This window comes from Plodia interpunctella, chromosome 1 (genome assembly GCF_027563975.2).
Source record: "Plodia interpunctella isolate USDA-ARS_2022_Savannah chromosome 1, ilPloInte3.2, whole genome shotgun sequence".
Classification (NCBI taxonomy): Eukaryota; Metazoa; Arthropoda; class Insecta; order Lepidoptera; family Pyralidae; genus Plodia; species Plodia interpunctella.
The window spans coordinates 10,840,374-10,864,720 of NC_071294.1; the positions used below are offsets into that span (position 1 = coordinate 10,840,374).

Sequence of the window (24,347 nt, forward strand, 5' to 3'; positions counted from 1 at the left end):
CTCACATCTACCATTATATATTATATTTCTATATCTATAGTCCTGCCTGTAATATATAGCTTGTCCTGTGCTCCAAAATATAAATATTTGTAATCAAAATAAATACCGAAGAACGGGTTAATGACCGAATTTATATGTATTGACCCGGCATCTGTCATATTAATTCATTTTGCCTAGCTAATTAATTCACTTAAGAACTGCTATCCGTTCGGAAAGATCATAAATCATAGAAATTTGCCTTGGATTAAGAATAACTGTAAAATATATACCATCTATAGAACGCACTCAACTTTTGACAGTATTAAGTTATTTTTTTAAACTTTTTAAATCGACTGTAATTGACTGACGGGTGGATAAAAATATATATTATATATATTTTTCTTATTGTTGGTTTAATGTATCAAATATTAAATATAACCATATAAAATTTTTGATACATTAAAATGTTCTTTATAGGTATTTTATGAGTCATTTGCTATTTTTCAAGTCTTATCTTTTTAGTGCATAACCCGCTTACGATGTTAAAATTTCAAGTACGTTGCTGTACTAAAATATTGCTACTCTATGCCCTCGACGCTCTGATTAATCAATTAACCACCAGGGATTGGCTGTAGACTGTGATAGGGCACAAAAGACCTCGCCGAAAGGGTTGATTTATGTGGAAATAATGTTTCTGAGAAGAATTAGATGGTAAGGAACTTTAGGATTTAATATAATGTACGATCATAAATCATATAAGTTATAATAAAAGCTCCAGTATATGTTTACAATAAGTGTCAGCAAAGAAAAAACCCAAACTCTTTTTGACTTAAAAAGTGTATTATTTAAAGATATCATCAATATATACTTCCTGATCCAGAGAATCTAAATTCCTAAAATAAACTAACATAGAACTACATTACTTATTTCTTCATAACAATCCAATCCCACAACTTCTGTACCAAGAAGTAATAAAACGCACATCAAAAGGGTATGTTTTCTCATCGCAATCCTTCAATCCGAATCTGCAATTATCCAGGAACTAGATCCACAGTGCCACATATCTTCGGCAAACTAATAATAAGTGCAAAGTCGCTTCAGCCACAGATAATGTCCACTAAATCAGGCTATATCTTCCGGGGCACTTTGTCAAAGAATGGATGTTGGTAATGTTGACAAAGGGAGACACGATTGATTGTTAGTAAATATGTAGTAATGATAAAAAATATATTATCATTGTATAAAAAATACATTATGGATGAAGGTTACGTAATTTTTGACTATAAATAAAATTACGTCTAAAGTTTTACTAATAATATATATTCTTCTTGTCGTAGTCTATTGTAGCGATCTACTTAAGGTTAAACTCAATAAAATAATAAATTTTAGCTCGGGGAGAGAGTTTCATAATAGATTATACTTGAATAATGCTTGGCAATTATATTATATTTGTTGAAATATAATTTCATTTATTATTTATATTTTTATATTTCATTTCATGGATCTATTTTAAATAAAACACGGATGTTTTATTTAAAATAGATCCAAACCGATCATCAGCATGGTAAAATGGAGCATATTAGGATTTTTTGTTGAAAATGCTTTGTCTTTTTGTCGGAGCATCAAAATAGTTATTGATCCTTGTAACAACGTTGTGTGTGTCTGTATTAACTCATAATTTATCACCAAATTGCCTATTATGGAAGTAAGGACCCCATGTGCTGCGGTGAGAGTCAAAAAATATGGACATTTAACCCAATTCCTATATAGGTCGACGTCGTTTGCTCCTTGTGTACGCTATAATGTTAATACGTATGCTTGTAAGTAGTATCGGCGAGAGCTTGCGAGACATTATTGTATATGTATAACTAGCTGCGCCTCGGGGCTTCGCTCCCGTCCCTATGTGTAATTCCAAGTTATATTCTATCCGTGTACCAAATTTCATAACAATCCAATCAGTAGATTTTGCGTGAAAAAATAACAAACATATATCACACGTACATCCTCACAAACTTTCGCATTTATAATATTAGTTGGATTCTCAGATTAGTTGTACTTTAAAGGTATACATTTTCAGTCATAAAAAATGAACAACCATGTTACTATATACTGTGTATTTTAAATATAAAGTTAGTAATCTTTTTTGGATACATTATTAAATATTTAAATGAACAAAAAAGTTTTTCTGACTTTATCATCAAGATTTTGCTTGTTATCTTAGGATTTATTCAGGATCTCAACTGCTTACATCTATTTACCGATATCAGTAACACTTCGAGAACAAATTGACAGCGCCAATGAGGTGTCCTAATAAATCTTTGTTTGACAGCTAAATCCGACACCAGAGAATATCTACTCGGCATCTCAGATTATTTCAATATTATAGAGGAATCGAAAAGTATCTTTTTTCAAGTTCATTTATGAGAATATTTCAAGTTACCAGAAGTTATTGGACGATTAGGTTTTTTTAGTTATTTAAATGATTAGGTTCTTTTATTTATTATCAGTTTTAATAAAATCTACCGCCAAATTGTATATTCATTTCTATTTTTAAAAGGAATTTATATAAAATAAAATAATAATCAGGTGAAAAATCCGAACCTAAATATAGTTATAGATAAAGTTCTTTTCGTATATTTCTTTTACAGACCAAAACCCAAGGTTTTTGAACTACCAACCGGCTACCAACCGGCTACCTTCAGCTCCATAAACTATGCTAAATGATGTTAATAATTATAGTGTTCTTAATATTTATAATCCATGTATTAGACATAGTGTTATCTGTCATTCAGCACCAATAATATAGGTTCTTTTAAACGCTGAAAAAAGATTTTTTTTTAACAAAAACAACTCAATTAAAGGTATCTCCACTATCGGCGACGCAATTTTCGTTAAATGGCCAAAACGTTTTGTCGTTTAATAAAGAAATCGGGACATCAAACGACCATCCGCTAACGTCAATATCGTCGTTTACAAAGGCTCAAATTTCAGTGAATCAATTTCAAAACCTTTAATTGGACCTCTAGGGTACGGTAAGACGATTTAAGCAGGCTTTTTGATGTTCCCCGGAGCTCAACGATTCGACAGACTTAAGAAAATAATCATGACAAAAGTACGGGAAAGAATTTAATTGATTAGAAGAAAATGTCCTTTAGGGATGTTTCTGACCGTCTTTTTGGCTTTATTGGAAACTTCACTAGCTGTGGCATTTCAACAGAAACCTTCGCGGGATATGATCAAAGCGATAATAAATGGGATATCCGATAAAGAGCCAATATTGTTTGTGTGATTACATCCTTTGAAGTCTACCAAAACATGATTAAGCAAATGTGCGCAACTAATTTCAAACGAAACAATACCCGGATCCTGGGAATCGGATGCCACCGTTGCTACGGTCACGATTGAAACAAATGATTTGACAATCGATCTGAAATAGAGCGTATTTATTTCACTCCTCGGCACCCCATTAACGAGACAACTTGGGAAATTCAGAGATCCTCTTCAACCGTTCCACCTCGTTTGGCTGCATTTAATCTTAATCATTGTATCTGTCCGGCCCGTAAGAGTCAGACTCATCCATTTAAAACTTTGACTGCGACCGAGGGGACACGTTTAAAGCGTCCGTAATCAAATTTCACTCCAGTCTTTAAGGGTTAAAGCCGACAACTTTGAGCCGCCCTAATAAATTATATTGCCGACAAAACTGCTCCCGAGTGCGACACAGTTCGTTGGCTCATCTAATTGGTCCAAATTCGACTCGACCCGGCTTATAATTGGGCCGAATTCAGAAACCTTCCGCGGTGCTGAATTAGCCCGTATTCGAACGGTGGATTAGGAGTGTCGCCGAACCACAACACTAATGCGCCCCTAGTCAAACATACATAATAAGTTTGGACTCGTAAAGTTAATGAAGATCCGCGAAGGCGCAACAAATTCGGAACTGAAGTTTGAGGGTTTTGACTTAAAACTTTGCGGTGGCGCCGTTTGAATACAGTAAATTCTTGCTTAATTAACGCCCACCGCTCCGCTCCTGTCCTAGCGCTCAACTTTGCCCGTACGCGTATTATTTCCACGTAAAGAGCTTGTGAATACTGCTTTTGTAGATACGTATGCGGTAATGTTGGTCGCACGTCATCCCGCCTCTAGTAAAAACTTTAGATTCAAATTGTCTACATAGCTGCCATTTGTTCAGCGACTAAACGAATTTCTGACAAAGCAAATTCCCCAAGATTCCCAATTAAAGCTGCGACACTCTGCCGTCGAAGTTCGTCGCGAGACGGCGACAACTTCCAAATCTTGGCGGCGTTGCTCTGAAAGAATTCCTCTCTAATTAGTATAAGTTTATGCATTCGTAGGTGCGGGTGGGCCGGTAGTTTGCGCCAAGTTTTAATTACTCGCATCTCAGTGATGGCGGGCGTCAATCACTGCGACTGTTTCTCCTTTTTGTGCTTGGGACGATAAATCTGCGCCGCCATTATTCTCAGATTAACGGCGGGCAGCTGCCGGTGCCCCGAGTTCTGCTTAGGCGCAACGAGCAATAAATTTATCGCTGATGGAGCTACGCTGCTCGTTCGTGACCGCGATGGGATCTTGCAATAGCTACCACTCGACCTTTTAATAAGCGAACCGTAGTTCGATGATGCCTCGACTAGTCTAGAAAATCTATGGTGTTAACTAGAAATAAATAGTTGTGTACAATGTTATTAGTAGTATTTCAGTATTTCAAATGTGTCCATGAATTGAGTCCAGTTCTAACAAAATTTACATTCAAATCATCTACAAGTCAATACTTAAGTATTACTTGTGTATATTTAATACAATAATGTCGCATTTCATATTGTTGTAATGAGTTACATTTGCAGATGACATTTTGCGAAGTGGCATTTTGAGCTAAACCAAATACTGCGGCCGTCGGGAATAATAAAACAATTCGTAATGAAATGCGCGGATTCTCTTATTTGCTTAATATTTTCAAACGGCTCGCTCGCTCGGGCTCGTCGTGTTGCGGAACTCATTTCATGCAAATCGCGATATCGCACGTTGCCGTCGGGGCGGTACTATCAGACGTTAGTTGGCTGCCGCTGTCGTTCAGCCTCTTAGGGGGTAATTTAGTGAAAGGCGATAATAACCGGTCGCTCGGGTCGCTTGGTACCGGCCGCGGCGCGCAGCCCTATCTTTCAAAAACGTTCCACAGCAGATATAGGCTAAGCCAGACGATTAAAAATAATTAGTGCTCCGAACGCGGATTTGCGCGGTAAGATTGCAGTTTACAAGCCTAGTTCTAGAAAGTTATAGGGTTGGGTTGGCATGCTCTATTATTACCTGCCAACACAGCGAAAGGAGAGCTCTGAACAAAAGACGGCGAGATAGAAAGACTTTAAAAAGCAACAATGAAATGACCGTTGGGAAGACTTTTTGTGGGATTAAATACAAGTTTGGTGTGTGCAAGTTGCTGGCAATATCCGCGGACAACATACCAGACGTTGTCAGAATGGTCGCGACATCGCCGCGACGTCGCCGCGACGGTCGAGAGCCCCAACGAGAATCTTTTGTTAGCTATTATTTCGTACAATCCATTTTATCCGTCACAGAATAAACAACGTGCACTTGTAGCATCAAGTTAGTCGTAAACATTACTGTGAGTGCACTTTCTTAAAACAAAGTCTACATAAAAATGATGCCTCAGAATAAAACATTGCTAACGAAGAATTTTATTTATACTATATTCTTGTTAATCTGATACAAATGACATTGATACATCTTTTATTTCTTTAACAGTTTATCTGTACAGATATACAGGAAAGAAACATATTGTAAATAAGATAGTAAGTACAAAGGTGCTGCTTATTTCAAATGGCATTTGATACTAAACTCTAATTTTTTTTCATGGTTAGTATTTTTTAAATTGGATATTCTTCTAGATTCGATTAGTGAAATTGGAGATTCTTTTAGATTGTTTTAATTCGTTTATTTTAGATTCGATTCTAAATTCTCTTGCAAAGGCTAAAAATTTTACCAAATCTTGATAAATATGCTGAAGTTCGTGAAGTTGATGAAGTTGGTGAACGTGCAAATTGTGAATAAGACCACGATTTCTCCCCATTTCCTCACAATCAATCATTACCGAGCAACACTCCCCCAGAATAACGGGATCTACAAATTCTCTCATATTCAATCGTATATGGTCACAAAGTAATTATTTGATAATAATAATAATAATATTTTATTAGACCAACTAGGATCAGTAGTGGTACAAAATCCTGAAAAACTATTGTTAGTATAAACACATAAAGACAGACACAACACAGATTACATTTGTCTGTTCTTCAGTATGTGAACCATTGCGCAATGACTACTGACTACTGAAGGTCAAGGACCTACTCTCCAACGCACTAGGATGCCATTGGTGCTGGCACGTATCCTTCGCATCAGGGATGTGCAACGTTTACGCCTCGTGGTATAAATGTTTATAATAATGTACAAGTATCACGAATTAATTCAATTTATTATTTGGAAATTAAAAATATATGTTGCAGTTTAAACGCTTGCATGATTATAGACTATAATTATAATTTCAGCACCATAAGAATGTTGTTATATTTCACATATTACTATTCTGCCGCTGTTCATTTGTATACTGTGGCGAACTGTGGCGAACTACAAAACACTGATTTATATAATTATGAAGTTGTACTTCTTTCTCCGTCTGTTTACACTGTGGCATTAAAAAGCCGGTACCCCACAAAGAAATATTGCTTATTTCTTGCCGACAACGCGGTAATCACATTTGCTTTGTTCGCCGGCCCTTTCGCGCTTAATCGCGTTATTTCGGGACTCCGAGTTTGGTAACGAACCGAGTTACAAGCGGTGGAGGGATTTTGGTTTCATGAAAAATGTATATTTTTTTTAATGTTGCCAAGACGAGCCCGTATAGAATGCACCAGGTCTTAGTCATAATATTATGCGCATGTGTACCGATCAAGAACTAATAAAAACAAAAATAATTGTTTTAAAAAAAAAAAAAAATTAAATCGTGAAATCATTGTGACATGACATGATACGTATTACTTTATATGATTATTTTATCTAAATTTCAAGTGAAAGGTAAATATACCTTTTGATTATGTCACAGAACTAACACATTATTGTGAAACAATTATTTAATCGATTCAACGTTGAAACATAATCTGCTGCGGTTTATAAATCTAAAATAACGAACATATTCCCGAATCGCTCAACGCTTGTAACCAATACCACACGACACGGATCGCCCAGAATACGGTATAGAAGTCGAAGAAACAAGATAGTTGGGCGTACAGAAATCTAAGGTAATTTTCTATTTGTTAAATGTATCGTTTCGGAAACAGCTTTTGTTCGGCAAATGGAGGGAATGGCCCGCATTGGGAAGGGCAAGTTGAGGAGTAACAATGACAACTACCTTCATTAAGTCAGGTTATGTTTTCTACTAGCTGTTGCCCGCGGCATCGCCCGCGTAATTTACCCACGGAAGCAGTTATTTTTCTGTCTGGTTTATAAATTTCTTTCCGTGTCATTTCTTAAATGCTCAAAGTATGTAAGTCGTATTTTGCTAACGAACAGCCAAAGGTGTTACTTTAACATTTCGATACGTGACTTGGAAATGTGATATCGTCCTTCCTTTGTTATATGGATATGTGCAATGTCTACCAAGAAACGGGTGAATAATGTAAACTAACATATAGATTTCTTGCCTCTTAGGAAGCGAAGTTAAAGAGTTACAGAATTCCGATTAAAATAATTGTGTATCTAGGTGTAATATCTACATCGAATGCACATAGTTTTTTGTATTCTATTAATATAATAAAGTGTGGAAGTGATGATCATAACTATAGGATTTTTACTCGATCACGCAAAACCGCACCTATATGCATTTCGATGAAATTTGGCTCATCAACTCAATACTCAATCAATACTCAATATTTTTATTGAATACCATAAAGTTGACATGGTGTTATACATTATATAAAAATGCACATATGATGTGCTGTTGACTGTACACGGGTAACATTATGTGAATAGTACTTTTTATTCGAAAATTTCTACGGGACCAAATTTGCGGTATTCAAATTTCTTGTTGGTACAATAAGCGATATATTTTTAACTAATTAGTGACGCGAATTTTATTTATTGATTATTGATAATTAAGAATAATATTCAAACTAGCTTCCAACTGCAACAAAAATACAAACCAGTTTTAAAATGCTAAACAAACTATGAAATTATAATCAAATTAAAAAAAAATAAACGAATTCGAATTAAAATTTAAATTAGATTCTTTTGTCCAAATTTGAAAGTCGAATAGGACTTCCCGCCTACGTCGTGACATCATCACATTAGTGTTGTGCCAGTAGCAATACATGTCAAAATATCGGTTCGATTTTCGATTCTTTTCAAATCGTAGGCGCGATATTTGCTCGCGTGTTAAATGATCACAATTCATTGTGAATTTATGTGACTTTGTCTCGTTTACTTTGTTTATAGGTTCGTGTTAGACGGCATTTGCCGATAACTTATTTAATCTTTTTATCCATATCAGTGTTGATTACAGTAAGGATGTTATGGATGATTCATAGATACATTAACACGTCGATCGCGGAGAAACGAGACACAATAGACAAACAACTGTTGACCAGCGCATTAGCGCAGTAGTTTTTAATCGTTTTACATCGGATTACTTGTATTTCGGAGGATAATCAGATTCCACTTGTGTTTTAAAACTAAATACATTGCAAATTAAAATATAAGTGGTGGTCTGATGGGTCATGAAATGGGTTATCCTACTATCCAAATGGCCCATATACTATAGTCATCCATTTCATTGCCACAAGAAGAAAAGAAGAAAAAAAAAGTCAACCATTAAAAAGATCAGTGGGGTCATTAAAATTGCTGATAATGTTTTATGCGTTGCTTATTTGATTTATAAAAAGTTGTTTTGTTGTCTAACGCGCTATAAATGCTGTGAAAAATGACGTCACCGTTGTCGCGACAATTTTTTACCGTCTCGCTCGTGTCGACCCCGATGAATCGCATTCTGTTGCAAAGCAAAGTTATCGAAAAAGATATCTAAGACAAACGTTTAAGAGCCATTCCAAGTATTAATTACCTTGTTATCCATTTGCAGCAATCGATGACAAATCGGATGGGAACGATCGCTTTGATATAATCGATTCCTGTTTGTGAAGTCTTTGCAGTCGAGAGAATTGAGGTAATGTGAAGCATTTATACCTTAATGCTGCATTAGATTAAGGCGTGGATTTAATAAGTACTTTAATTTAATAGGATATTCTGATGATATGATAACATGGCATTGCAAGTTATGTAATAATATATTTTTGAGCTTACAAGTCTTCATAGATAGATGGCATTTTTCACAATTATTCGATTCGACTATTCGCTACACGAAGTAGTTTTAATTGTAAACGATCACTTTGTATATCAATGATATGGTTTGATTAAACTTGTGTGAGTAACATGTTGCTATAATAGGCTAATGGTACTTACTTACGTACGTATTTGAAGTTGACACAGGAAATGCCACAGTATATAAATTATCATCATTAAACCAACCTTGTTGATGCTTCATCGACTGGATTGTGACTAAAACTGTGATTTAGTCTACTCGTTCGCTTTATTTTTACTAGTGTTAGCATAGCCATTGTTGTTGAGATGAGGATGATGTAATGAATGACAGTCTCTCACTATAGTTTCTTCTAGTTTTCTGCTGTTATTGTGAAATATGAAACATATTTTTCTATATTACAGATTTTATACAAGAAGAAAAAAAAAAAATTTTTGTTCGTACCAATTTACAAACGCAATAACTTAAATCCTTCATAGCCAATTTGAATGAGGCACAGAAACAGACTTTTAGTAGTAATAAAGGCTACTATAGTAATTAATAAATATGTAGAAGTTATTGATGTTTGCTTTTAACAAAATACTATAACAGAACAAGACAGTATCGATTCACAGAATATAGGACTGACAAAGAGATGGCAGATGTCCAAACATGGCCTACAGGTTACATGTCCTGGGCATTTCTGCCCGTCTATGTTCGCAAAATGGGACAAAACAGAGAACTCTGCCGACAGCCGACAAGTCACCAATTTATAGTGCAAATTGAATGATACACATGTATCGTACCCACGTACATACGTGGATAACTATTATAAAATATTTAAAGACTTATTTCTAAGATAAAGATCAATAGAAAGTAATAATAACCATGCCATAATTATTAAAATCATTATCACTATTAGCTTGCTAGACTTTAATTAGCAAGTAACACAGTATGACGTGGCAAGACTTACCTGAAACAATAAATAAATAAATAAAATAATACATTCGTACAAATTACGTATACAGAAACAATACAAATACCATAGACTAGGTTGATATTGTTTCTAAACTCAACTGTAAGGGGATCTCGATAGAATTTATAACAGTCTTCATCCAACCCAATACAGAAACGCCATCAGCTCCCAATGAAATATTTCAAGCAATGACATTTTTGTCAATCCCTTTGATGTCTTTAACTGAATCGCTTCTGGTCGAGATACCAACAAAGGCATGGCGACATTTTTTGATGCACAACGAATTGTATCAGGAAATAGTCCAGTATTGGGGTTGTGAATGGGGCCGGCCCCTAAATATGTTTGGCCGAGTTGCAGGCCCGAACTGTGGAGAGTAAGCGGGAGCTGCGATAAATAATATTGATTACAACAAAGTCCATTGTGAATTAACAGACATCGTAAGTCTTCTAAGCTCAATTCAAAATCTTAAAACTTTAAGAGGGTCATACAATTTTATATTAATTTTTAAATACCTACTAAGAAAATACAATATTTGTCATGTATGTATTGGAGGAAATATAGTATTTAGTAGATATTAATCTGGATTACAATAACTACAGAAACGACAAAAGGGAGACTGGAATAATGATTCATCTGATATCTCCATGGAAAACACATTAAACATCAATAATTTACAAAATATGAAATACTTCATTAACAACACGTATTGAATCAATTCGTTCACACCAAATTGTGTACCAACAAAAAGTATCATTTAACAAAAACAATGGTACTCATCCACCATGAAAATTCTTGTGTTTATCATGTGAAACATTGTGTTAAAATTTTACAGGAAGCGATGAGAAATAATTTCCTCCCGCATTGTTGAAACGTTCCCATACAACACTGCAATTACGTGTATCAAACATGGAATAATGCCATCTATTTCTATAGAACTATCGCGCGATGCTATTTCATCTTTTTTAATGAGATCATTATGAAACTCTCGACAGATATTGAACAATAGACTCAAAGTAATACCGCAAATTTATGAAATTAGTCTTTATGGAACTATTGAAGTCCCGTGTCCTAGATCTTCGTTAGCTTCTGTTTCTGTGACTGCTAACTTACTCGCTTGACGTACACTATATTAGTGTATATAATATTTCAATTATTAATATTGGATACCTAGTAAAACTTCAGTAAAATGTCATCATATTAATATACTATTGTATAGGTAGGTTCGAATTCTACTCGTGTATTTTGTATACCAACCTGTCTCATATTTTATTTGTGGTGCTAGACCACCACTTGCTTCCGGTGAAGGGAAGCATGGTTGACTGTTTAACTTGCAAAAGACATGTCAGATCCCTTTAGGCGTCTTGAATAGAATCAGACACCAGTGTTAGCAACTCAAATATATTTTCAATGAAAATGCTACCCGTGATTTCCTCATCGCTTGTGCCAACAGTCGAATGCTTATTGTCCCGTAGCAGGCATTGGCGAATTCAATCTCGGACTATTGTTTACCCGACAAATTTGGGAGATACACGCTGTTTTTTATATTTATTCGGTCCGCAATTGAAATCTAATTGGGCCGGTTTGAACGTGCTTGTTTATATGTTGCTGCTATGCATCGGATTTGTGTGAAGAGTTGTGAATATATGCGTGAAATTGAAGTGATCTAAAAAATTTGCTCTTGCTGAACGTTATTAATTATTAGCTCTAATTTTTTTGGTTTTCTTTATACAATAAAGTCTTTCATTTTATTTCAGATATTATTGAGTATATATAAATACGTTTATTCAAATATGAATGAGATTGTTTGTTTTCTAAACAATGTACTTATGTACGAGCTGTGGTGTAAACTACTTACGTAACTACTATTAATGAAACAAAAGAGAAAACACATTATGAAATCTCAACACTGTCATATCATTTTAAATAGCCACCCTCTAACTATCGCGTCTTTCAATCGAATGTACGTTAACCGAGAATCGATTAAAAATAAACGCGACGAACCATCAACATAGAACAACACTCAATTAAATGGTACAAGCTTATCGTGGATCGTTTCAGTTTTTGCATCGTTGTAAACAAGCGTGCGAAGTTGAATTTACAATCGATTTTACGATCTGATGCATTATGTAATAACGATTTGCGATATGGAATCGAGTTTTTCTCGTGTACTCGCCTCGAAATGTCAGGCGTCGCGTGTAAAAGTTGCCCCACAACTTGAGGTTCGATTGATGGCATTTATTGCCGTGTAAATAAAGATTATAATTAAATGTCAATTATGTGTGTGGAAATGGAAAGTGCGGGTGGTATTTCGAGATTCGACTTGAAATTTATGGTCATCTCACAAATCGTGCCTAATTTTAATCTTGAACATATTTTCTAACGAACTCAAATACAATGATTAGATCTGCAGTCCGATTAATCGAAACCAACAGAAGAAAAAGCTTATGGCGTCCGATCTGTACAACAAAGGATGTCGGACCACGTGGCCGGAGCGTGTACCTTCACGCTTCAGGTTAATGATTCCTTCCTTTCGTAACGTTGTTTTTTAATTTATTGAACAAGGAATTCAGAGAAAACAGTTTCCCACGTAACGATTCTATCAGCATTAACGTTAGCTAAAGGCGGAAACAGGAAAAGTGACAATAAAATTGACACCTGCAATCCGACTGATCCAGCAGACTCAATCGTCCACGCTGGCCGGACCGGTTCGGACGCGGCTCTGGCGTTAGCATTTATTTTGTCACCTTCTGAGCCATTTCATTGTGTCCCTCTAGCTCCTAAACCTGTATTGTGTTGTCGGAACATTATTGAATTATACACCTTTTGTAGTTAAAGACAATTTATAGCTATTTGTGATGTTTTAAAAATAACATGATTCGAAATAAGTACTATTCAATCTCTAATAGGTACATCAGAATAAATTTTGTTGAAGGAAAGCACAGACTTTTCGAGAAAGGTGGTACAATAATAGAGCGATCTGAAAAATATGCCTCAACATTTTGATTTCTTTCATTATGATTTAGTTCATTCAAAGAATAATGAAGAGGCACACTTGCTTCCTTAATTTGAACATCATGAAACGCATTATGCAAATATGACATTTGTAGCGCTCACTAAAGAGTCCCCAGTATCCACACGACCTGTCGATGCTTGATTTGCTAGTAGATTATACGCGTATGTACCTCACCAGTCTCTTTGTTTTGTAAGTATAGCCAGTCATCTCACGTACTTCCAACTTCTTTCGTTCGTATCGCCCTCGCAAAACTTTCCCGTGAAATATCGAGAATCGCTACTTTTGTACGGCGAGCCGAGCACCACTTAATGCGTTTTATATGGACGCTTAAGCACGAAAAGTTACTGATATAGAATTGGATTAGAAAGAATAATCCTATCGATATAATCTTTTATTAATCTAATAGATCTCTTTGATTACCATTATAAAAATAGCGATAAAATATGTACACAGTTATAAAAAGCATAACAAATAAATAAATAAATAATTATACAGGGACAAATCACACAGATTGATTTAGTCCCAAAGTACTATATTCTATAACTTATACCTATATAGATAAACATCCAACACCCAGGTCAATCTGAAAAAGATCATTTTCCATGTTGACCTGACCGGGGATCGAGCCCGGGACCTCCAGGGTAGCAGTCCGGCGTGATGACCATTAGGCCACGGAGGTCGTCAACAAGATAAAGTTATTATATATTTAATGTACGATTAAATATCTTGACATTTGACCTCCTGGCTGCGGTCCGCACTTCAGAACACTGTAATGAAGAATGTCCCGCGCCGCGTCGCCACTCGCTTTTAATACTACCCCCCTCCACTTGATTGATGACGTGGCGACAACGTCACAGGTTATCTTATTAGTGCGAGTGATGTGGGTGCGATCTTTAATGTAATAAAAACAAAGGAATTGTATCACAAATAGAATTGCTCAAGACGTTACGTTCTTCGCGTAATGAGGAATAAAACCACGAAATTGCTAGGTTTAATATAATAATGTAAGATAAAAATGCATCAATTCAACATATATTGGATGCAAGCTGCCCTCAGTTTCGCCTGTGAATTCTGTTTGATTTCAAATAGTTTTATTAAATATTTCTGTTCTAAATTTCATCGAAAACGGCCCAGCGGTTTAGCCGTGAAAGCGTGCCATGGCAGACTTTCTCATTTATAATATTATTTCCCCGGCAGTGGGACTTAAACAGCTAATAAAAATATATTGGCTTCGTGATATTGTTTTATTTTTCAATAAAGGTATTTCATTAATTGTTAGTAAAATTTCAAGTGTCAGTCTTCGGACTTCGTACTTCATTAAAATAAAAATAGTTCGCACGCATAGACAACAAATAATATCTATATTGTCTTTATGGTCGCACCTTATTCGGTTTTATCGTGACATGGCTAGATTAATAAATGATGTTGACATTTTAATTAACCCGGGTAAAAAGCCTTTGTTTTACGATGAATGGAGTGATAGATACTGTTTTGGCCTGTTTAAACGGGAGCCGAAGTTAAAATTAGTTCAGCGTTATCAGGGTTAAAATGACGCGCAAAACGATTGAATTTCGGCAACAAAGTAACGATATTGTACACTGTTTCATTAAATCTTAATCAATCTTTTAGATAAACAGACCTTCAGTTATTTAGGAAATTTTCGTATTTGTTTTTGATCTACTTATGATTTTTCTCTAAATTGTGCAATAAGTTCATCTGTCTGTCTTGCCAGATGTAGAGATATCATTGTAGAGAAAATGAGTCTGTTAAAGTATATTATTACCTATGATTGCATTTGAACTGCGAAAATCGTGACGTTTTATTGCATTACTGTCATGCAAGCTCCATATATTTTTTGTTTTTGACATTAGATAAAAGTATCTGATGTGTAAGTATGTGTAAGTAGGTGCCAAACAAGAAACACTTTCCTGAAAATATGTACACAAAAAAAAATCTTTAAATTTAGAACAGCACGTTTAACGTATAAACCGGCAAAATGTAACAGCGTTTGATGACACCGCCACTTTGATTAATAAACGCCGTTGACATTTTAATTAACCCGGGTAAAAGTCGGGGCTTTGTTTCTCTTTTGATGACGTCACGGGATGCTCGAATACAGCCTTGGGATTGTGTTTTGTTTTTGTTAAACGTCTAATACTCATGGTTTTTGGTAGGTCAGGCCGAAGTCTTAGCTCAGTATTATAGGACAGAGTATAAGGACGATTGGAGCGGGAAGTTTATTTCTTTTATAAAAATGACATTTTTGACACAAGCTTTCATTGTTGTCAGAGAGATCTCATTGCATTCGATGTGAGTCAAAAAAAATCATGTGCGTGCAGTAAACAGTTGAGGAGTTCCCATGTCCCGTTCAGCAGTGGCAGTTCAGTAGAAGTTCAGTGGCAGTTCAGTAACAGTTCAGTGGCAGTTCAGTAACAGTTCAGTGGCAGTTCAGTGGCAGTTCAGTGGCAGTTCAGTGGCAGTTCAGTGGCAGTTCAGTGGCAGCATTTCCTCGCTGTATAGCGAGACCAAAGAGTTACTCGCTGAGCAAGGAAGCTACCAGCTCAGCCTCCAGTTGCCTCGATTAAACGCGCCGAAAAGTCTTTTAGAAACAGTTTAGCTTCAGAGCCCCACGGACCTAAGGTCTCGACAGCTACCGGTTATTCAAAATTTCTTTATAATTTCCAGTTTTGGAGCGCTCTGCCGTGGTAGCAACGGCCACCGGGTAGCTTGTCATTCCAACAATGTAAGCTATTTATATTTAACAAATCATACCACCATATTCAAAGTTATCATCTGTCCAACATATAACAAAAGCAAGTAACTAACTAAACTGCTGTTTGCAACACTAATTATCATTATCGTGCGCGACACGGTAACGAGATGCGCCGACCTGTTGGCGACTCTGGATTCGCTTATGTTAATTGGACTAGATTTAATATGCACCGTAATATGTCTATATTTTTTGTGCACATTTTATTGAATTAGTCATCAAACATTAATTTGCCAAATATGAACGTAACATATATGACAATCACATATCAGCAGACAAACCACTTTAAACTCTTGAAAATTCGGTTGGCCGTTTGTCTGATGTAAACTGCACTAGGGAATACTATTTTTGATTATCAGGTTGTATGCCTATGTGCCAATTAATCACCTCGTATGACATCCACGGCAGGATGTCATATTTATTGGCGGGTATTAACCAAAAAACATGTGTACAGTCAACAGCACATCAAGCTACCCAAAATTATTTAAAATTCGCCGCTATTGTCACCGTGCCATGCGGATTAACTTGAAATGCGTTTTCCTGTAAAAGAAATGAATAAGATCCCCTAAAAATTGCCCCCCAACTATTAACTAAGTATTTGAACTACTAAAAAATAATACTAATCTACATGCAATTTACCACTAACATGTATGAGAAAATACACTTGAAACTATCAAAGAAAATCCAAGATTAAAAGAAGAATATAGCGAAAGCAAATACAAAATATGAACAAAGTGAAATACCAAAATATTTTTCCTGTAAAAGGCAAAGGAAGGCAGGAAAAAAAACGCAACACGACTAAACAAAGAAAGTTAATTTATACTCGGGCATGTATTAAGAATGTGATCCATAATGTCATTAGTCCCGGGCCATGCATGGCGATTTTTTTCCCCTTCCCTTTTGCTGTACCTTTGTAAAATTACCAGTTAGTTTTTTAGCACCGTTTTAATATTTTTTATGTAACAGAAACTTTGCTTTGAACGCAACACGTAAGCTAAATGGCGTTCGCTTTCTGTGTTCAAATTAAGAGTGTATAAACGCGTTGTTAGTCTATGTTTTCAGGTTTAACAATGATATTATTAATTGCGATTAATTTTATTCACACCAAAACGTCACTACATAAATAAATAAAATAAATATATTAGAACAAATCACACAGATTGAGCTAGCCCCAAAATAATTTGTGTTATGGGATACTAGTTCAACGGTACTATTTTATAACAAATACATATATAGATAAATATCCAAGACCCGGGCCAATCAGAAAAGATCATTTTCCATCATGACGCGACCGGGGATCTTTTATTAGCTATTACATACATCAAAATACATACATGCTTATAAACTAGCTTGACTTTATAGCTTCTATAAAGCTATTGTAGTGACCTAGTTCCGGCAAGAAACTTTGACAGGTTTTGGTTTTGCCAACGAAACGAAAAGATAATCTATCTATATATAAAAGCGAAAAACACTCTTTCACTCACTCACTCGGGACGTCCGCTAAGAAAGGTTATTTCGAAATTACATGCCTAAGGGGGTGAAACTTGCAACCCCTAGCAAGTTTGTATGAAACATCGTCATTTTTGAAGTAAGACACATTAAATTTTTAATTTAAATTTGTAATTGGTTAAAATAATAATGCATTAATTCGATTTTGAAAATTACATCCCCATAGGGATGAAATAGGGGTTGCAGGTTTATATGAAACATCGTCATTTTTGAAGTAAGATACATCTGGGGGCACGGTAGTGCCGCCGCCAAGACGAGCCAAGCGAAACGCAAGAGCTTGGCCGTTTTGCTACCGTCACGTAGATTTCATAGGCATTTCTAGAGGCTTAATTGTAGAGTAAAGAAAAGGCCAAGCTACACGTTTTAACTAGAATGTAGAGTATGTGAACTTAGGTCTGGTAAAGTTAAGGCGCATATATCAGGAATCTTGGCTCTACGTGAGATCTGACCACTTTTTCATACATTTTGACTTAGAGAACCAAACTAGACTCGTCTTGGCAATACGCGATAAAAGAATAACTGAAATTATACTTCGATTCCTTTTAAGAACTGAAATTCACGCGTGCGAATCCGAGGGCAAAAGTTAGTTGAATATATAACAAAATCGCTTTCCGTTATTATTTATTTTGCTGAATATCTTTACTCATATTGTGTGTACAAGAAACTGTCTACACAGCTTGTCCACAATAATACGAGTATAAAAACGTTAAAATTGATTTACTATTTTTCGGACGATCACAGCCTTTATCAAATTATTGTTAAAAAAGAAAACAAAAATCGAGTATATAATATTGTTTTTATCTCTACATACAATTTTATGAGGAAAGAAGACTTCTACTTCCACGAACCCTTCCAGTGTTATTCCGCTAGTGATAAATAAAATCCAAATAATTTGCATGTAAACATCGATTGTCGTGGAGTAACAGTGTACAAGGTCAACCTACACACGGACGGCATAATAAATCTAGACGCATAAATTATGACGTCACACGCCGCGAATGGTTCGAAGTCCGAAGTTGAATAGAATTTTAATTACCCTTGACTTTCAAACATTATATCTTGGTGCATTAATATATAGCTTTCATATCAGTCCTAGAATGTATACTAGGTTTTTTTTTTAAATTAATAATTGGAGTGCGTTAGGGCTAAATCTAGCTTGATGGAAAGCAAAAATGAGGTCTAGGGTGTTCAAAAAAATACCAATTTTACAAATTAGGGAAATGACAAACTTTAGCATTTGTATTATGGGCAGTATCTCTTCACAGTCATATTTCTAACGGCTGAGGGTCGTAGTCATTACGTGGAATGAAACACAAACAACGATTGGCACTATAAATGGAGTTGTTTGCCATTGCATTCTCCATTGCACATTGCACCATTGTATACAAACTCATGTGGCACAGTTAGGATTCGAACCTGGGCCTTTTGATCTACAGACGGGTGTCTTAACCATTACACCACCACCGATTCAGTACGCAGTGTAACAGATTGGATTTGGATAACTTGATGGACTAACCCGATAATTTGTGGAGCTTCTCTCGGTTAAAGTTTTAAGAAACCATCCTTTGCCTCCGCGTCCTTATATTCAGCACAATAAACATCTCAAAATATATATAAAATAGTCGTAGATCGTATATCCGTCTTAGGCGATAGCGATCGAGGGCGAGCGTTCACTACCTAATACCTGTAATGGCAGTCAACGTTCGATTTTCCGAATCATTTGCGCCGAGCGCAAGATAACGAGAAACGTCGCGAATATAGGTTTATGTTCCGTGGTAGACACGCTCCCAGTGAACTCTGGTTTTATGTTCGAATGCTAAGGTCTAGATTTCGCTCAGATTTCAGTTTCGCATTGTTTCGTGGCTCTTTCTTTGCGTGTTCCAGGTTGCATTCCAGTAATTGTATTGCAGTTGCGTTGCAAGCCCAAGGTTAGCGTTAAAGTAAACGTTGAAGTTTTGAAATAAATCGTGTATGTTGATTCGATTTTCAATCGACGTCAATCCACCTTGGGTATGTTATTGTTGGTGACTTAAGGACATACAGCCTTGACGGCTTACAGGCAACAATGATATTTCTAAAGAGTGTTAACGCTAGATAACGGCCGATCGTATAATCGCAGCTGAATCAAAACTGCAAGGTATATTTTATACACTGGCTGACCGATGACTTCGCGACCTCACTACTACTCGAATATAACCGGGAACAGACAGAGAACAGACGGGACAGAGGGTAAACTTAAAATGCGATCGACTTTTGTACTAGAAAATAGTGCGTTCCTATTCTCCGGTCCTCAAACCATTCATCTCCATTGTAAAGCTAACAAATAGTACCTATTCGCAATTTAATTCAAACTTTCCTCAGTTTGAAACGCAGCAGAGCCGAGTTTAGTACGAGTGAGTTTCGAGTATACGTACCATGGTAGTGGTATGCTTGCTGTCATTCCGTATCTGAAACAATTCAATAGTGCGTCAGTTGTTGCATAAAAATTGCGTATGTGATGCAATGCAAACCGATGACAAACATTTTAGGATTTGTATAACAATGTATTGTCTGAGATATGTATCTTTTTTAATTGCGATGCCCGACAGAGTTTACATTGTTTAGATTCGTAGGGACTAAGGTGCCTAAATTGTTAAATTACATATATACCCCACTGTACAATGTGAAAATCAATAAATGATTTTAATTGAATTAAGTAATAAATAATAATAATAAATATATTAGGACAAATCACACAGATTGAGCTAGCCCCAAAGTAAGTTCTATACTTGTGTTATGGGATACTAACTCAACGATACTATATACTATAATAAATACATATATAAATAAACATCCAAAACCAAGAGGCAAGCACTTTACCACTGCGCCACCGAGGTCGCCAGTAACTATAGTCTATACTAATAATTTCATATACTGTGTTTTATATGATACCTATAGTTAAATATGTTTACAGTTAATAACTTACGTAATAACTTAAGACAGAGGTACCTTAAGTAGGGACTAAATAAATTAATCGACTTGGTATTAAATGGATCTCACAACATTTTACAGTAGAAAAACTGAGCTTGACGAGACTTGGGTTTTTTACAGCATGTTTTTGACGGTATATATTTAAATACAGTCTTTAAATAGAAAAAAAACTAAATTTTAAGACAACAATTGATTTTCTTAATTGACTAACATGACATATCAAATACAGATTTTTGTTCGATATAAACAGATTTTCATTGATCAGCAGTTAGTGACATATTTCAATGGTAATACTTCAAGTTTATATTTATTGTAACTTCATCGCTATACCTCGGAATAAAGGGTAACTTTACGTGTAGTCTTATGTACCCCTGAACAATAGCCTCGGATACTCACTTATTGAGGAAGAGTGAATCAAGTTTTGACTTGCCTAAGCGGCTCACTCAAAAGGAGTTGTAACTTTTACCCTGTTTTTGTCGGGAGTTAAAATTCCGACCGCGAAGATGCCAATTGTAGGTTGATTTACCCTACGAAGGTCGGGACGATGGAATTATTTGGCGAAACTAGCAATTGTGTGAATTATAGGGTTATCAAAGGTTTGTCCCTTCGATAGGTGCCTCGAGCGTTCGGTGGATTGCGTTTAAATTATGTATGTGGTGGTGAAGAAATATTCGCCATTTTTGTGTGACACTTTTTTGAAAGACAGCAGAAAAAAATGAATTTCAACTATTAGGCACAATTTACAAGTTTATTTGTTAGACAAATTGAAAAACCCCCGACTTTCAATGTTCATTTCGCTACAACTTTTGAATGGCTGAACCGATTTTCATTTCCGCTGAAACATGGCTAAGAACACTCGGGATAAAATTATCTATGACACAAATAAAACGAAAATCGATTCATCCGTTAGGGAGCTACGATGGACAGATACACAGACATACAAGTTAAAGGTATAACACCTCTTTTTTGCGTCGGGGGTATAAAGGAATATATTGAGAAAAGAGTATACTAAGAAATAAAAAAAAACTTGAAATAAATGATCTGAATTATTTTAAAACATATTATTTATGATGTGTTTCACCGCTTCTGATAAAGTATCTTATAGTTTAGTAGCATATCGAACGGATAGGAATAAAAAATGCGTTAAATACAAGGTAGGGCCAACTGGTCAATCAGGCAGATTTATCTATCAGATTACAATATTATATTTTATCAGAAAGTAGTGAAACAGATCCGCAGTATTTGAAACTATCTGCGTCTAATTCAAATCTTGATGTAAGCCATTTGAAATCATCTAATAACAACAATCTTTCTTCTATGCCACAGTTTCGGTCGTATTCATATATAACCGTAGAGCTTGTAGAGGAGGTAGACTGAGAGACAACGGCTCATTATGCGAGCCGGTGCGCTGTGACAAAAACTGAGGTTGCAACATGGAAGCTAATTAGGTATCTCATTAAAATATCAAAAAAAAAATATGACTTCTAACGTGAGACTATGATTGTGTCGGGTCTCGGAGTCAGGCGTCGACCGTATACACACACCTTGAAATCATGCTAAATCATCAAATATAAAAAATTGTACTAAATAAAATATATATTTTAACAGTAAGTCAAATATTTTTATTTGCATCATACGTAAAGAATATAACGATATTGGATTTGTTTCTGTATAAAAAAATAAGAAAGTTTTTTTTTACTCAACCAATGTTACTGAAATTTTGAATATATGTATTTATTTATCATGGGAAATTCACGCGGTCGGAGCCGCGGTTCAATGCTACTAGGAAGCAAAAAAAAAAAAAACAACGGTAACTCTAACAGAACTAAAAAATAACAAACATTTTTCACCCAAACATTAACAAGACGCACTTAACCTATAAACACGACATTCATCTATTTGAAAGCCCATTCAATCCGTTGACTTATAAAAATGATATCGTTATTATCGCCGTACCACAATGGCGACTCACCTTTCGAGGTTGTGAAACACATTTTCGTCCTTTTGTCACGTCGGTTAATGAAGTATTCGCTATTATTCCGCGGTGTCGCGTTCCCACATCTTTTAGTACTAAAATGGCTGTGTTATAAATAAATGTTTAAACTGTGATAACAAAGGAGTGGAGAAATAAATTCTGGCATATTTTTTACAATGTAGTTACTGAATATTCGGACAGCGATCGGGATTGACTCCAACGAGCTGAATTCTGATAAGTTTTCTGTGCGAACACGATTTTATTGTCACGCGTTGATTGAAACACAATCTGTCTAACGACAATTTAGTGTTAAGAATGTCGTGGGTTGCACCGTCAATTTTAACATGTGCAGAAAAACATAAAGTACGCCATTTTGTCGGATAAAATCAACGTCAAAATTGACGGTGCAACTCATCTTTGTGGTACTTAATTTGACCACGTCAGAATATTTATAGCATAGTTTACAAGTGTGGCAAGAACTGAACGTTATGGAGAGTCGGATATTGCTCAATTTTTGCCTTATGTGACACAAGGTAATATAGTTTATGTTAGGTTATATGATTCCGTGGCGTAGTGTTCACCACGCCCGTCTTCGTTCACATATACATGCCCGCACTGGGAATCGAACCCAAGACCTCTAGATAATCTCTAGAAAAAACAAGAGGACCACAAAAACTAATTCTGCGGTTCTGGGCGAGTCTTTAACTGCATGCATATCAAATTTTATCAAAATCAGACCAGCGGTTTAGCCGTGAAAGCGGAACAGACAGACATACGTTCGCATAATATTAGTATGGATTTTCTGTCCAAAACAACAACACTTTGGAAACATTCGAAAATGCTTTTTACGAGAACTTTCAATATTCAGATTTGTAAATGGCTTTTGATTATCATCAATATTCATAATTAATTGGTTCTTCTAAGGTTATATCTAACCACAAATCCTTGGTAAACTATATTGTGTTGGAGTATTAATAGTTACAAGTACAATCAACAGCACGTGTAATTAAGTGACTCTGATCTTTATGCCGCGGTAATAATGACGAAATTGCAATGAATTTGGGCAGTTTCATGTGCCGTCTCATGTATGTTTATTGCGGTTTTTGTTTACGATTCGTATGACGTCATGCAAAATAAATGAATCGGCTTGCGGTAGCTTAATCATAATGCAATAATACCCACACTTAAATTTTTATTGAATACAATGTAATTTATAATGAAGTTTTAAGTGTAGCGAATTATAATTACTTTTAAAAAATGTAATTATTGTAAACTTGTATTCTTGTTAAAATAAAATATTTATCTGAATAAAAATATATTTGGTTTTCTCAATAAATAGTTTTAAAAAAATCACAGCGTATGCAATTAAAAGTATCATCTAAATTAACAGTCAGATAGCTATTGAAGGAAACTGCATCCCACAGGGGGCAGACGAGGTCACAGAAAGGGGGAAGGGGGGGTACAGAAGGGGAATACAGAATTCTCGGCGTCAAGGGACCTAGAAGTAGGAAAGTTAATCCAATCAGACGTTACGCGCGAAATTCGTGATGGCTTCTTGTTAATTAGAATAATTATGAAAGAACACATTTTTTTTTCTATTGAAACGGTTTATTGATTAATGAGTACGTCTATCAAATGACCGAAAATATTGCTTTTTTCCTTGACCTAAGAAATCTAAGAATTTACTATTTCCACCGTAGCGCAAACCATGTTCACGTTCTAAATATTGGTTGACCTAATCAGGCAAGTTTGTGATCCGGATAAATCCGGCTCGATCCG

At 35.6% G+C, this 24,347-nt stretch overlaps 1 protein-coding gene across 5 annotated transcripts in view; it reads right to left on the minus strand.

The window, feature by feature from the left end:
- Positions 1 to 24,347, minus strand: part of LOC128674194 (chondroadherin-like) — a 236,589-nt gene that overhangs the window by 161,473 nt on the left and 50,769 nt on the right. For 4 of the 5 annotated variants that reach the window (XM_053752646.2, XM_053752636.2, XM_053752627.2 and 1 more), the window contains exon 2: positions 20,038 to 20,070. The exons of the other annotated variant lie outside the window; for it this stretch is intronic. In XM_053752646.2, coding sequence (XP_053608621.1) covers positions 20,038 to 20,040 — 3 coding nt within the window. In that variant the 5' untranslated portion in view covers positions 20,041 to 20,070. The remainder of the gene's footprint in view (positions 1 to 20,037; positions 20,071 to 24,347) is intronic. 5 annotated transcript variants of the gene reach the window in all.